Source organism: Mastigoproctus giganteus, chromosome 2 (genome assembly GCF_048544385.1).
Source record: "Mastigoproctus giganteus isolate SK-2022 chromosome 2, ASM4854438v1, whole genome shotgun sequence".
NCBI classification, from domain to species: domain Eukaryota; kingdom Metazoa; phylum Arthropoda; class Arachnida; order Uropygi; family Thelyphonidae; genus Mastigoproctus; species Mastigoproctus giganteus.
The window spans coordinates 164,756,834-164,772,858 of record NC_143576.1 but is presented as its reverse complement, the minus strand read 5'-3'; the positions used below and the strand labels follow the sequence as shown (position 1 = coordinate 164,772,858).

General features: G+C 36.5%; 1 protein-coding gene across 3 annotated transcripts in view; it reads left to right on the top strand.

The window, feature by feature from the left end:
• bchs (WD repeat and FYVE domain containing 3 bchs) overlaps nucleotides 1-16,025 on the top strand; it is a 1,877,108-nt gene that overhangs the window by 1,804,746 nt on the left and 56,337 nt on the right. For all 3 annotated transcript variants that reach the window (XM_090389621.1, XM_090389619.1, XM_090389620.1), the window contains exon 68: nucleotides 55-166. In XM_090389621.1, coding sequence (XP_090245747.1) covers nucleotides 55-166 — 112 coding nt within the window. The remainder of the gene's footprint in view (nucleotides 1-54; nucleotides 167-16,025) is intronic.

Sequence of the window (16,025 nt, the reverse complement as noted above, 5' to 3'; positions counted from 1 at the left end):
ACATATAATTTACTGAGCAATTTTATGCTAAACTGAACTAATATTCCCACACAGGGTTTAAGTGGCAGTGTCAGTTGGTATTCCGGAGTAAACTGACAATGCATACTGCTTTTGATAGGAAGGACAATACTGAACCTGCAGCTGTAACTGCTCTTGCAGTTTCCAAGTAAGATTTTTAACTGTATCAATAATTAACTGGATTAATTTTTTGCATAGTTTATGTTCGTTTTTTAGGATTGGGACAGAAGTATTGGCACCTTCACAGAGAAATTTAAATAACTGACAAATTTATAAATTGCCATGTGTTATGACTTCTCATTCTTTATAGCAAGGGTGGCCAACTTAATTTGTGATGCAATCTACTTTTTTTCTTCAAAATATGCTGCGATCTACCATCTCAAGAATTTCATTGCACATGGTTAAAAAAGTTAATCAACACATATTGAAAAATGTAATCTTTAAATTTAAATACAATTCAGAATTCTTATTTTAATTCATACATATTTAAATTTTTAATTTATGCGAAGTTTGTGTCTTCATGTCATCTGCGAAGCTTTCAAAATTGGGGATATATGTGACAAGGCCAACCATAAAGAATCTTCTGTATGCAAGTCCGAAAGAATAGAGCGATTCTTCTTTTTTTTTTTTTTTTTTTATAAATACGAAAAGGCCAATTCACATAGATATGTGGAACCAAAACAGGAATTTAAAAGTTCACTGCATTTTTTTACCTTTGGGTACTTTTCTCGGCAAACATATTTCCAAAAGTTTACATTTGGGTACTTTTCTCGGCAAACATATTTCCAAAAGTCTTCTGATGATCTGGCTTTTAGGAAGATATCGTTTTGCAATGTAATAATTTCATTTTCAAGTAACATTTTCTCCGTTTTAAAAATCTCAGCGATTTTTTTCTTCAATTTGTTTCGTATCCAAGTCAACATTAAATGGATAAGAAATACATTGAATAATGTCTTCAATTGTTTCAAAGTCATCCACAACTTCCTCAATTTCAGAAACATATTTCTCACTATTAAATTCCAAAACAGGATATTTTTGCAAATGAACTTGCATATTTGCCAAAGGATAGAATTTATTTTCTTTGAGATCCTTAGCAATTGCCAAAAATTGATATTTATATGCAGAAGTATTACTAATCATGCCACCCACACTTTTATTTTTTCCTTGTAATTCCAAATTCAGATCACTTAATTTACTGGTAAAATATGCCAAAAAAGCCAGACCACACAACCACTCTGTATCTTTGTAGCTACTGATAATCATCTTCCCTTTGATCGACAATTTTTTTTTTAAATTTCATTCAGCAAATTTCAAAATCTCTGTAGAAACTTACTCCGACTCAGCCACCTCACATCTGTGTGTAATATCAGATCTGGTTCATTTTCATCGAGTTGCATTTTGAAACGTCTTCTTTGAAGAGATTGTCCTCTGAAGGAATTCACGAGTTTGAAAGCTATGTCCATAACACTTAGTGTTTAATCTTTTGCTGGCTAACACTTGTTCGTGGATTATACAGGGGTAACTCAAAAAATCTGGGAATTCACCATCCTTTTGGCAAAATGCGATGAATCCATTAAGATGCCCTGTCATTGCTTTGGCTCTATCTGTTGTTATTGATACAAGCTTAAATAGTGGTAAATTGATTTTTTTAATAAAATGTTTGAATGCATTAAATATATGAAGACCTCTAGTTCTTTCTTTTAACGAAACCATACCCAGCAGTTCTTCTTTAGTGGCAGAATCATCAAAAAACATACCAACAAAAACGAGCAATTGGGCTGTATCACTGACGTCTGTAGATTCATCCAGTTGTAAAGAAAAGGACACACAATTAGCAATATCAGCACACAATTGTTCGTTCACATTTTTACTCATTTTTTCGATGCTTTGCATCACAGTATTTCGAGATAATTGCAAATCTTGGAGAGCACTTTTAATTTCATTATTGTTCTTAAAATTTTCAAAAAGAGAATTTGTTATTTCTAAAAGTGCGTCTTTGATGAATTGACTATCAGAAAATGGTTTGCATTTTTTTGCAAGAAGATGACTCACTTTAAATGATGATACAGTTTCTGCTTTAGATTGTAAATTAGGTGTCATGAAGAAATTTTGTTGTGTGAATAATCTGGATTTAAGTTCTTTTAATTTATTTTTTCTAAGGTCACTATTCGGCAGAAAATCCAATTGGTATTTACCATGAAGTGCGTTGAAGTGCCTTTCTAAATTTCTTTTTTTGGGTCTAGCCATGGAAGCACTGCAAATCAAACAACAACATTTTTCTTTTATCATTACAAAAAAGTATTCTAGTTCCCACTCTTGGTGAAAATGATACGTTTTACTCTCTTCGTAATATTCATTTTAAATCAAGGGATATTAAATTAACGTATAAGTACTGTCCAGTTATTAATATTAAGTAAGCAAAATAAGAATTCAACACATACACTATGCTCTCCGCAACATAACTGCTTGAATTTTCACTAGACCACAGAGTAGTACTCTGTGCTCTAGACAAGCCTAGCTGCTGCCCTGCGACAAGAGTAGTCACGTAGTTCAACGGATTTGCAATAAGCATATGCAGAGTGGGACGCAGCAGATTTTGACTAATCTATTTTTTATATATGTTTAAAATTCGTCTTGATCGACTGAAATTAAAGCTGCGATCGACTTGTTGGCCACCCCTGCTTTATAGGAAAGTGGATTTATTTTTTTTTTTTAAGAATAAAGTTCTACTTGAATGATGATTTTCAGCTATGTCTTCTATTTTGCTATTTTCTCTTGCCACCTACAAAAAAATCAAAGAGAATGTCATATAAAAGTAGACAGTTTATACTTTTATATTTTTTGTACATTCTGTCATGATTAAGTTCTCATTTATTGCAAATTCAAGAAATCAAATGGTCTGTAATTGTTAACTGGACCCTGTCACATCCTAGGGATTAACATGGTAACAAAAATTCAATGGATACTTATTTGATGTATTCCAATTACACTCATTGACAATTAATCCTCCATGTAAAGAGCAAATCATATACAGTAGAAACAAGTATGTCATGATCAAATAAACACACTGCCCTACCATTAATATCTGGACACACCTCCATTGTGATAGTTAATCCTACCCAAAAACCATGTATCAGACACAACTGTAAGGAGAAGTGTGATTTTGAATACAAGATGATGGAATTGATAGAGTTAATAGACTTCCAGCACAGAATAATAATAGGATGTCACATAAGCAACTGGTCTATACATGACATTTCAGTGGCACTGAAGACCCCTATGTCAGAAATTAATGATGTGGTCTAGAGGCAAACTGATGCTGAAACCATCATGAAATGATGGGTTCCTGGAAAATGCCAAAAGCTGATGGAATATGACAAAAGAGCCCTGCAAAGAATTGTCTGCTCAGAATGCAAGTTGACATTCTTACAGTACACACAGGCTATCAATGAGAGAGGACAAGTTAGCACCATTACAATGTGCAGAACATTGCACAATATGGATTGACATGGTTGTTCAGTCATCCACAAGACACTGATCACCCCAACTAATGCTAGACAGCATCTAACTTGATGTTAGGCCCGCAATTCTTGGACTGTATTCCAATGGAAAGTTATATTTAGAATGGTGAGTCATGTTACATGGTCTAACCGTCTGATGATCATGCCTGGGGGTGGTGGATGCTTAGAGAAAAATGTTGAGATATATCTAGATATCCTGGACAATAATGGATTACTTATGTTCTGACAGCAACTTGGTGAAGGCTATCAGCAGGACAACACTCTATCATACTGCTTGCATTGTGACGACTGGTTTGGGGACATGAGCATCAAAAGGTTGGACTGGCCAGCCCAGAGCCCTGACTGTAAGCCCATAGAAAACCTCCGGATGAAGTGGCTAGTTCAGTGTATGTAAGGAAAGGCTGCCCAAAAAATAGAGCTGAATGGTGGAAAATATTGGAGGACATTTACAAAAAAAAAAACTAGTGAAGAGTGTTTGTTGATTGCCCAAATAAAAATAAAGATCCATGTTGTGTGAACTGCAAGCGCAGAGGTAGAGCTTATGATCACTCATTAAGGAGTAGTAGTTGTCCTGAGTATAAAAAGGCCCTAGAGTTCGCCAGTACGCGTACCTATGATGGATAACTGTAGTACTTTTAATGTGAATGGTAGTTTTCAACATAAAGATGAAGGTAGTGTGCTTAAGTTGGTTCAACTCAATGCCCAAAGATGTCGTGCGGTTACTGATGAAATTAGAATGGTGGCCGTGCAAGAAAGTGTTGACATTTTGTGTATGCAGGAGCCATATGTTGGTTCCTTTGCACATGGACATAAAATTGTTGGTTTTCCTGCTGATGCCAGAGTTATAAGTGTAGTTGATGTGAAACCTAAAGCAGCAATTGTGGTCTTTAATAAGTTATTGCAGGTAACTGTCCTCTCTGGGCTGTGTAGTCAGAACTCAACATGTGTGAACATTAGTACTCCTAGGTTGACTTTTAATTTAATATCTCTTTATTGTCCTCCAAGTCACGAAATTGTTAATTCTATCCATTATATCGAAACTGTTTTCAGTGAAATTGGTTGTAGTAATTTAATTATTGCATTGGATTCCAATGCAAAGTCTAACTTATGGTTTAGCGGCATGACTGATCAGAGAAGTCGCTTAATGGAGGACTTTATTTTAATGAATAATTTGTGTGTAGTCAATATATCAGGTCAGCCTTATACTTTTAATAATGTTCATGGCAGGTCGAATATTGATTTGACTATAGTTACTCAGGGGTTATCCAGATGAATCTGTCATTGGCTTGTGAAAACGGACTATACGAATAGTGATCATAGATCTTTGGTTTTTCACATTAATTTGGCTGATTTAAATACTTCTTTAGATTTTGATAATTTTGAATTAACTAGATTTACTTATAAGAAGATTAACTGGTCTAGTTTTGCACGGTCAGTGGCTTTAGATTTTTCAGGAGACAATATGGTTAATGTGAATTTTTTAAATGCTTGTGAGTATGCTGCTTTCGTTCAGTCTTCATTGCTTAGAGCCCTCAGTTGTGCCTCAAGAAGACAACGAGTTAAGAGGCGAGTTGTTAATTGGTGGAATGCGGAATTATCCAGGTTAAGAAAAGAAGTATTTTTATGTAGGAAGGCATATCAGAGGTATAGACGGTGGGGGCTGAATGAGGCTCAATTTTATCATGCATGTTATAGGGATAAAAAGAAAATTTATTATAGGGCTATTTATGAGAGTAAATTAAAGGCTTGGAGAAATCTAGTTACTAGTGTGGGCAATACAGATCCTTGGGGATTAATTTATAAACTAAGTATGAATAAAGTAAGACCTGGAGAGATAATGAATACCGTAATCGTCAATGGAGTGGAAACAACTGATTGGATTACAACAGTGCAGGCAATAACATCGCAGTTGTTTCCTCATGAGGAAGAAGGGGGGGGAGACAACAGAGCAAGAAGGCATCAAGGACTCTAATGTAACATACCTTGGGTCTGTTGATATTAGCTTATTTACTTTAGAGGAATTGAGAGCCGTTTCTAAGAAAATTAACATTTCCAAAGCCCCAGGAATCGATTTGGTAGAGAATATCGCTGTTCTTAAAATGATTGAGCTTTATTCTAACATCTTGTTAAACTTGTATAATAAATGCTTATTTCAAGGTACCTTTCCTGGGATCTGGAAAGTTGGTTTGATCAAGCTGTTACTTAAGCCGGGTAAAAAACCAAATGACCCAAGAGGGTATAGACCAATTTCGTTATTGGCCAATCTTGGCAAAGTTTTGGAAAGATTGTTATTTTTAAGATTGAACCAAGTCATGGATAAAAATGGTTTGACCCTGCCTTATCAGTATGGTTTCAAGAGAGGGCATTCTACGGAGGATGCCATTAATGATCTCATGAATTTCACCAACCAGGCAGAGGATAAGTATGTGTTAGCCATCTTTATAGATTTTACTGGAGCTTTTGACATGGTGTGGCATGAGAGTATTCTGTCTGCATTAAGGGGTATGCAATGTCCAGACTTATTGTATAGGACGATACAGAGTTATTTGTATTGTAGGAAAATTATACTGAAAGCTAAGCATCTACAGTTTAATAGGAATCTTTCGAGAGGGTGTCCTCAGGGGTCTGTATTGGGCCCACTTTTTTGGAACTTAGTACTTAATTTATGGCTAGAACAATCAATTGAAAATCTGCATAAGATTGCTGATGCAGATGATTTGGTTTTATGTATTACTGGTATATCCAGGGCTGTGCTTGAAATAAGAGTGGCCCAGGTATTAGAAAGTCTAGTGTCGTGGGCTGATCTGCACAAACTATTGATATCTACAACTAAAACTGTTATGATGCTTCTTAAGGGGAAACTAAATTATGCGCGACCGCCAAAAGCTTTAATTAAGGGGAGGCAGATTCCCCTAGTATCTGAGGTGAAATATCTAGGTATAAGAATTGATGATAGATTATCGTTTTTCCCACATTTAAATTACTTTCACGAAAAAATTAAAAAATTTAGTGCAGCAATAATTCGATTAACACGGTCAGATTGGGGGTTGAAAAGGAAAGTTTTAAATTTATACTACAAGGCAGTCTTCTTACCCATAGTTGCGTACGGAGCATCAGTGTGGTACTTCAGAGTTACTAACGTTAAATTTAAACAGAAATTGTTATCGATTCAGCGCTCAATGCTTTATGTTATTTCTAATTTGTGCAGAACAGTCTCAACGAATGCTATGCAGGTTTTGGCCGGGCATTTGCCTCTAGACTTGTACATTGTGTATCGGGCCCTCTGTTATTACTTAAAAAAAGGCATAGTGGTTTCTTTCATGAATATTACATCTGATGTCACTATAGAGTTAGCTAAAGCTAAGAAAAATGTTCTAACACAGTTGATTGGTATGTGGCAACAGAGATGGGATCTTAGTGTAACTGGGGAGGTGACTAGATTGTTCATTCCAGCAGTTACATTTACTTATGATAGTAACAACAAATGGTTTTTTCCTTCTATGGTAACATCGTTTATTTTAACTGGCCATGGCTCATTAAATTTTAAACTACATTACTTTGGTCTAGTCAGCTCTCCTTTATGCACTTGCGGTCAACCTGAGACTTGGAGTCATTTATTATATGATTGTAGTTTGTATGTTGAACATAGAGAAAGGCTAAAAGTGAAGATTGGTAATTTAGTTAGAGGCTGTGAAAGTGACCTTATTGCTAATCAGGATAAATTTCAAGCACTGCAAGAGTTCTGTGTAACTGTTTTTCAACGGAGAAGACATTGGAATAATCTAATGCTTACTAATTAAGATTTGGTTATATACATTTTGATTATTTGTGTTTTTTTTTTTCTTTTAGTTTGTTTATATTATGTGTGTGTATATATGTATTTTATTTATTTATTTTTTTTTTTTTTTTTTTTTGCTGGCTCTCAGGTGTGGGCAGCCTGGGAGCGGGATTGCTGGCACCCACCAGTATAGCACTACGTCCGGTGGGTGCGGGATTTTTGTGCATGAGGCACTTAAAATAGAAGACCAGGCCCAGCACCAAGTGAATATGGGTGGCCATTAGGGTCTATTCGCCAGTGGGGAGCGGCTGTGCAGGTGACAGCTTCTCCCTGATGGCAAAGAGACCTTCCATACAGGTCTATTTTGCAGAGGTTCTGCATAAAGTCAACTTTATCAGGTGGAGATAGACGGAAGTCTAGGTGCCACCTTAGACATAATAATAATAATAAAATAATAATAGTGAAGAGTGTTCCACAAAGATAGAGGCTGTCATAAAGGCTAAAGGTTTCAGCACATATTATTAGTTTCTCTGTAAATAAAGGTTATTTGTAGATATGCAGGTGTCCAGACATTAATTATAGGGCAATATATATAGGATTGTGCAAAACCAGTAGAAATAAGTTGTCTTTGTAAGGACACCTTTGGACATAGTTATGTTTTGTTCCATTTCAAATAGGTACCTGTATGTGATGGGAAACCTGCCCATGATGAGTGCTATATTTAAAAATAATAAACTTCTAGCTGTATGGGACACTGATGAAAAAAAACACACAAGAAAAATACACTCCTCTCATGGTTTTAGACTTCACTGCTTTTTCTTTTCCAGCTGTAACAAATTAAATCTTTCTTTCACACAATAACAGATTCTGCACAATGAAAAATTCCCAGCTGCTCTAGTCCTGGCTATTCACTATAAGACAGCAAAGAGTCTTCAGCAATCTGTTCATTTTGAAGTTGCTACTATTTTGCTCAGTATTTCCAATTATTGCTGCTAAATCAAAGATGTCTTCTAACAGCAGCAGTAAACGTGATTACATGTTTTTTTTTTTTTTTTTTGAACAAATGAGAAATTCACTTGTAGAATATAAATGTTCTACAAGTGAATTTCTCACTATTTTTCAGTTTCTTTTCTTATCTCATCAATTTCCAGGTTATCATTATGTTGGAAAATTGTGAACTCTAAGTACAGATTTTAAACCAAAATTCCCCATCTTGGTGTTGCTAAGTTGCATACTTGAAAAAATACAGATTGCATATTAAATTGAGAGTGCACATTTAACCATAATCTGTGAAAATCCCAGTGCCAATAACTGCATTTTATTGGAAAAATTAGAAATTCAATTTCTCAACTAAATTTCTAATTGATTCAATAGGCAGAGTCCGAGTGCATCCAAAGATATGCATTCTTGATGCATATCAGATATGCTACATTACCAAAGTAATGTAGCATATCTGATGGATATACACTCTAAAATTATGGTTTTTTGCTTGGTCCAAATATAGACTTTCTCAAAATTTAAGAATCCCTTTTAGGAGTAACAGATTTTGAAACAAAAGTAAGACTTCAGTGTTCGACTCATTTAATATATTCCAAGAAATCTGAAGGAATGATTGGAAAATTTTAAAAATTCCTTTATAACAGGGGTCATACCCCTGACTTTTTATGACCAACAGGTTCCATAAGTGATTATTTTTAACCTTTGTTAAGTATCTTTACAAACCATGGAAAAATAAGATATAAATATTAACTTGAAATGTTTATTTCCTAATGAACAGAAGGTTTGGTTATCTTTACAACTAAAAGATGTGAACAAAAAAAAAAAAAAAAAAAAAAAATGTGGGCTAAGACAATGAAAGCCAACACGAGAACCACAGCAAACTATGGAAAACTTACCGGACAAACTGGTTTGCCGCTACCGCACTTTAGTGATGCTCACTCAGTAAACAGACAATGTATGCTGTTGGTCTGGAGCAGAAGTGCCGAACGATATATTGATTGACATGTAGGCGTGACAGACAATGTAATGATTAGTGCATTAGCATAACACATGACAATGTCATACAATCAGATTATTGGTTTGCATGTGTTGACGTGCAGGTGTGAAAGACAATGTAATGATTGGTGTGGGAGCATTAGCATTAGTAGAGGCATATGATGCAAGAAAGCAAGCTTATGCAGCATCAGCCAAAAAAAAACAAAAAAAAAAAAAAACACTTACACTTCACCCCTCCGTTCGTTAGAAATACCTGTCCAGCTGAGCCTTAAATTTATTTAGGCTATCAACTTCCACAACAAGGGATGGAAGTCTGTTCCACCAACCGACTACTCGATGGCTAAAGGCAAATTTCCGCACATCTGTCTTTCCTCAATTTGAATTTATGCCCTCTCAGGTGATTATTCTCAGCAAGGGGAAGAATCCCATCAGCATTGAGCATGCTCAAACCATTCAAAAGGTGGAGTCATATACTTATCTGGGACAAGTTATTAGCTGTAATAATGATAAATGGCTGGAAGTCAAGAGAAGAATAAATTTTGGATGGATAGCATTCAGGAAATATAGTCACATACTGAAGAGCAATATCCCAGTTTGTCTGAAACGTAAAATAATGAATCAATGTATACTCCCCACCATGACTTAGGGAAGTGAAACTTGGGCACTCACCAAAAGAATGGAAGAGAAGCTGAGAACTACACAGCGAAGAATGGAATGAATTATACTGGGAATCAGACTGTTAGATAAGAAGAGAAACACATGGATTAGGCAGCAAACTCAAGTAAAGGACATTCTTATCAAAACAAAAGAACTAAAATGGTCTTGGGCAGGACACATAGCTCGAAGACATGATGACAGATGGACTAAGAAAATAACAGAATGGTACCCAAGAGGAGCTAGAAGAAAACCTGGAAGACAAAGGCGGAGATGGATAGATGAAATTCATGAATTTTTTGGTAGTAAATGGATGGCCAGTGCTCAAAACAGAAGGAACTGGAAAGTTGCTGGAGAGGCCTTCATCATGCAGTGGATTGAAAATGGCTGATGATGATGATGATCAGATCACCTCGCCAGTGCCTAGTCTGCAAACACTGTAATTTGCAAAACTTAAGCCTTTCTTCATAAGAGCAACTCTTTGTTCTATTCACTAATCTTGTTTCCCTTCTTTGTACTCATTCCAGCAGCTCTACATCCTTCTTGAAATGACGCCTCCAGACCTGTATACAGTACTCAAGGTGTGGCCTGACAATTGCCTTATACAAGGGAATAATCACCTCCTTATCCCTGCCAGAAAAATTCCTGTATATCATTGACAAGACACCATGAGCTACTCTTGCAGGCCGTCTGCACTGCTCAGAGAACTTCATATATGCCTGCACAATTACCCCCAGGTCATTTTCATTTTCTACCACTGTAAGTTTAGTACCACAGAGTTGATATGTTGCTCTGGGGTTTCGGTTTCCCTTATATAGTACTTTACATTTGTCAATGTTAAACTTCATTTGCCACCCCTCAGCCCATCTGCTCAACCTTTCCAGATCCTGTTGCAGCAGCATAGCGTCAGTAGTGTCCTTAACAACCCTGCCAACCTTTGTATTGTCACAAACTTGGACATTAAGCTTGATATACCATCATCAATATCATTTATAAATACAGAAAACAACAATGGGCCCAACACTGAACCCTGAGGGACTCCACTAATAACATTAGTCCACGATGAGTAGTGTCCATTAATTACCACTCTCTGTCTTCTCCCCCTCAACCATCCCTTTACCCATAACAGCAATTTGCCTCCAATGCCACACGGTTCCAATTTGTGCAGCAGTCTTCCATGTGCAACAGTATCAAAAGCCTTTCTAAGATCCAAATATATAATATCAAAGTTATTCCCTGCATCCAGTTCTTTTGTGAGTGCATCACAGTATCCAATCAAATTGGTCAGGCAAGACTTTCCCTTAACAAAACCATGCTGTGTCTGAGCTATAACTGAAGTCTTGTCTAGATAATTCTGCAGTGCTTCTTTAACCAGTGCCTCCATTAATTTTCCTGGAACAGAAGTTAAACTCACAGGTCTATAATTACTTGTGTCAGCCTTTGATCCTCCTTTGTGAATTGGGGTCAAATTTGCACATATCCAGCCTATGGGTACCTCCCCTGAGTCCAAAGAAGCTCTCATAATTATGGCTAAGGGTTTGCTTACTTCCTTTGCTGCCTCCTTTAATATAACTGGATAGATCCCATCCACCCCGGGTGCCTTTTTTAAGTTTATCCTCAACAATTTCTCCTCCACTTTCATCTCAGTTATTACAAAATCATCTAGCTCACTACCAGAGTTTACTTCACTTCTGGCATTCCCCTTTCTGAATAACTCCTCATGTGTGAATGTAGATGCAAAATATTCGTTTAGTTTGTTAGCCAACTGAGCAGGATCCTCAACTGTTGAACCATCAATATCCAGTGGACCAATCTGATTCATCCCTTTCCTTCTAGAGTTTACATAGGTAAAGAACTCTTTTCTGTTTTTCTTTGCATCCTTTGCCAAGGATTTCTCTTAAACTGCCTTTGCCTGCCTAATCTCCTTTGTGACTTGGTTACAGACCAGCTTATATCTATCATAGGCTTCCATATTACCCATTAATTTATATGTATCCCATGCATTTTTCTTCTCTGCCATGTGTCTCATTACTTCATCTGACATCCATTTAGGCCTAAACCTTGAACAATATTTCTTAGTTGGTATGTAAAGCCTAGTAGCTTCCAAGATAAGTTATTTGTTAATGCTTCCCACTTTGAATTTGCTGTTGGTAACATCATCAGTTGGTCCCACCATATAGAATTTAAATATTGTCTGAGACTATCGTAGTCACCTTTACGAAAGCAAAAACGATTCCCTTTACCCCTGATGGTAGTTGCCTCTTTGAGTAAATCCCACTTCATCACACTGTGATCACTGCCACCTAGTAGTTCTCTTATCTGCAGATTCTTAATGCATGAAGAATCACTACTGATAATCAGATCAAGAGTATTGCTCCCTACTGGCCTCTCGAACATGCTGATGTAGAAAACAGTCATCCAATAAATCCATAAAAGCCTTGCTAGTGTGTGAGTGACCAACCCACAAATTCCAGTCAATATCTGGGAAATTGAAATAAGACTCTGATTTACTGGCCCACTCTATTTCCCTGTACAGTTTCTTATTATACTCATCAGAGTCATTAGGCCTATAGCACACTCCTACTCTCAGTTTTGATCTCCCAGTGCTTATGTCACACCAAACTGACTCAACACTGCACTGTCTAGTGATGTCGACTGGCTTCACTTTCTTGGATTTTATGTGTTTCTTAACTAATAGCATAACCCCTCCTCCCTTCCTATCCTGTCTATCCTTTCCATACACATTGTACTTCCCAAATTCCAGTTCTACATTCCTTATATCTGTGTGACACAACGTCTGTGATATCCCCACAATATCTGCCTTTGATATTTTGAGCAATACCTCAAATTCATCAAATTTATTTACCAAACTCCTAGCATTGGTGTATATGCAAGGATACATGCACCTGTTCCTATTCTTAGCTACCCTGACACAACCCATGTGTTTACTTGTACCGCAATGACTCCCAGCAGTTTCTGAAATACCTTGCACCTTGTTTTCCAGGCTGCTGCTCATTTCAATAGAAGCAGTGCAAGAATCACTTTTACCTCTGCCTGCATCTACTTTAATCTCTTAGTCTGTGGGTCCCTCCCAAGCTAGAAGTTTTTCGATCCACCTAACACTGCCTCGATAGCATCAGCAAATATCAGAATTCAGCGTGCTCAACCCATTCAAGGCCTTATACGCCTCAATCAGATCACAACGCACGTGCCTAGTCTCAAGCCACTGCAATTTACAGAACTTAAGCCTCTCTTGCACCCTTTCTATTTAAGTGTATCCCATCTCTGTAGAAGCAGTGTCTTCTGTTAACAAGTGCAGACCAGGCTGAAAAAAATTCTACCCCTTGAGGCTTGCACAATCTTTCCAGGGCCGAATTGATCGACAAGGCTCTCATCATATACTCCCTCCTATCGTGTCTGGGCAGAATTGCAGACACTTTCAAATTCAACCCTAATTCACGGCTTTTTTTCAACAGTGGCCTGTACTTGTTAAGTAATTTTGCCGGTCTCCTATTCTTAATATCATTAGTGCCAACATTGTAGTAGTGGCATGCAAGAAAGCAAGAAAGCAAGTGTATGAACTTATGCAGCATCAGCCAAAAAAAAAAAAAAAAAAATCACACCATTCCCTTCAAATGCCTGTCCAGTTCCTCCTTAAATTTATTTAACCTATCACTTCCACAATGACAAATGGAAGTTTGTTTCCAGCAATTAACCATCTGCTGGCTAAAGGCAAATTTCTGCACATCTATTCTATAACTGTCTTTTCTTAATTTGAATTTATGCCCCCTTAGGTTCGTAATCTGAACAAATGGAAGGATCCCATCAGAATTCAGCTTGCCCAACCCATTCAAGGCCTTATACGCATCAATCAGATCACCACGCACGTGCCTAGTCTCAAGCCACTGCAATTTACAGAACTTAAGCCTCTCTTGGTAAGAGGATCCCTTCATTCCCCTCACCAATCTTGTTGCCCTTCTCTGTACACGCTCAAGCAAATATACATCTTTCCTAAAATGAGGCCTCCAGACCTGTACGCCGTACTCAAGGCGTGGTCTGACCATTGCCTTATACAGAGGGACAATCAACTCCTTTTCCCTGCTAGCAAAATTCCTATATATACCATCGACAAATCCCCATGACCTGCCCCGGCAGCCTGTCTGATTGCTCAGAAAACTTCATATCTGACTGCACAATTACTCCCAGGTCTTTTTCATTTTCTACCACCTTAAGTGTAGTACCACACAGTTGGTATGTTTCTCTGGGGTTACTTCTACCCAGTGCTTTTTTTGTGACAGTACGCAATGGTACAGCATACCGGCACCTTTATTAACCCTGATGTGTGACATTTGGATGCAATGCACTTCGAAATTTATAATATTCTGTAAATTTTTTCACATGTTTACTTACTATTGAAATAAGCTTAAAATGATTTAACTAAATTTGCATTTTTTACTATCTATTGTTAAGATATTTTCTATATAAAACTGTATAACCATTTTTATAATTCTAAATTACTCAGTCGGACCTCTGTTTAATTATTTTGAATTCCCCTTGGAAGTTACATTTAAGATAGTTTCGGTTGAGGGAAGAAAATTTTCATATAGCGAACGGATTAGGAGAGAATTAATTTGATACAGCCTGTTTGCATTTCTGGCATTCAGGCAGTTAGTGCTGCTGCGTGAATTAAGAGAGCTAAAGTGATTAGTATTGTATAACTTATCAGTACCTGGTAAAACCTATCCGACCACCTGTCCTACATATGGAGAAGTCGCGCTGGTCAAGAGTGAACAGATCAAGGGGTACTCCCAATGGGCTCTGGCCCACCTTCTACTGCAGTTGTGTCCAACCTTTCCCAATACCGGGGCTATATTCAAAAAAATTCAAAGTTTCTTTAGTGTGTTACATTTTCAATATCTTGTTGCATGTAAAAGTAAAATTGAAAATATTCAAAAATTTAATTAAACACAATTAAATTTACTGAACAAATCATTTAAAGAGAAAAAATTTTTGATAATAAAATTTATCATTTTATGATAATCGAGAATTAGAAAAGCGATTTTCTTTTACCCCATAAATAATCATCTGTTATTTCGCAGAAGTGCGTTATCCTCATTTTTCCGAAAATTTTCCCTATCTCTGTTTACACTTTACTTTACCTGAATATCCGAATGATACTGATATTTTGGACAGTTTCAAAAAAAGAAAAGAAAAAAAAATTTTAATTTAAGGACTAGTGACAATACCGATGACGAGAGAAGGAAAACGAGGACAACGAAGGTATTAAACCTTCTGAACATGAATTGTTGGCATTTGGTGAAAATGAAGTTAGAAAATTGTCAATTAGAGTTAAATGCAATTCGTGGATACCTAATTGATAAGAAGGTTTCCAAAGAATTGAAGCATTTGATGAACGCTCTGAGTACAATGCCAATTTCACCGAGTGAATGTGAACGAGGATTTTCAGAAATAAATCTGATCGCCAACCAGCGCTTCGTTGATAACAAAAACAGTTTCTTCACTACTGTTTCTTAAAATTGTGGGCCATCCGCTGACCTGCTGCGATCCAGCAAAATATGTTGATTCGTGGCTGCTTTGGAAACATCATTCAGCAACCAATACAAAGAGCAGGAAAAAGAAGTCAGCATAGGGTGTTGGATGAGAACTTAATAAAAATTTGGAATATTCTACAAAAACTTTATTATGAAATTATTTTTACTTATTTTACTCACATTTTTCTTATTTTTTTATATACTTGAATAATAAATTTATGCTTAATAAACTGTGTTAATATACTCAATTTCTTGTTCTTATTCTAAAAAAAAAAAAAAAAAAAGTTCTACTAAAGTTACAATATTGTGGGGGGGGAGGGAATTAGAGTACTTTATATATCCTTTTAATTTTCAATTTTTCCCGATAGCAAAGAATGAGTACCGGCACCTATTTTTTTTTACAAAAAAAGCACTGCTTCTACCCATATGCAGTACTTTGCATTTGTCAAGGTTAAACTTCAGTTGCCACTTCTTAGCCCATCTGCCCAAATTATCTAGATCCTGTTG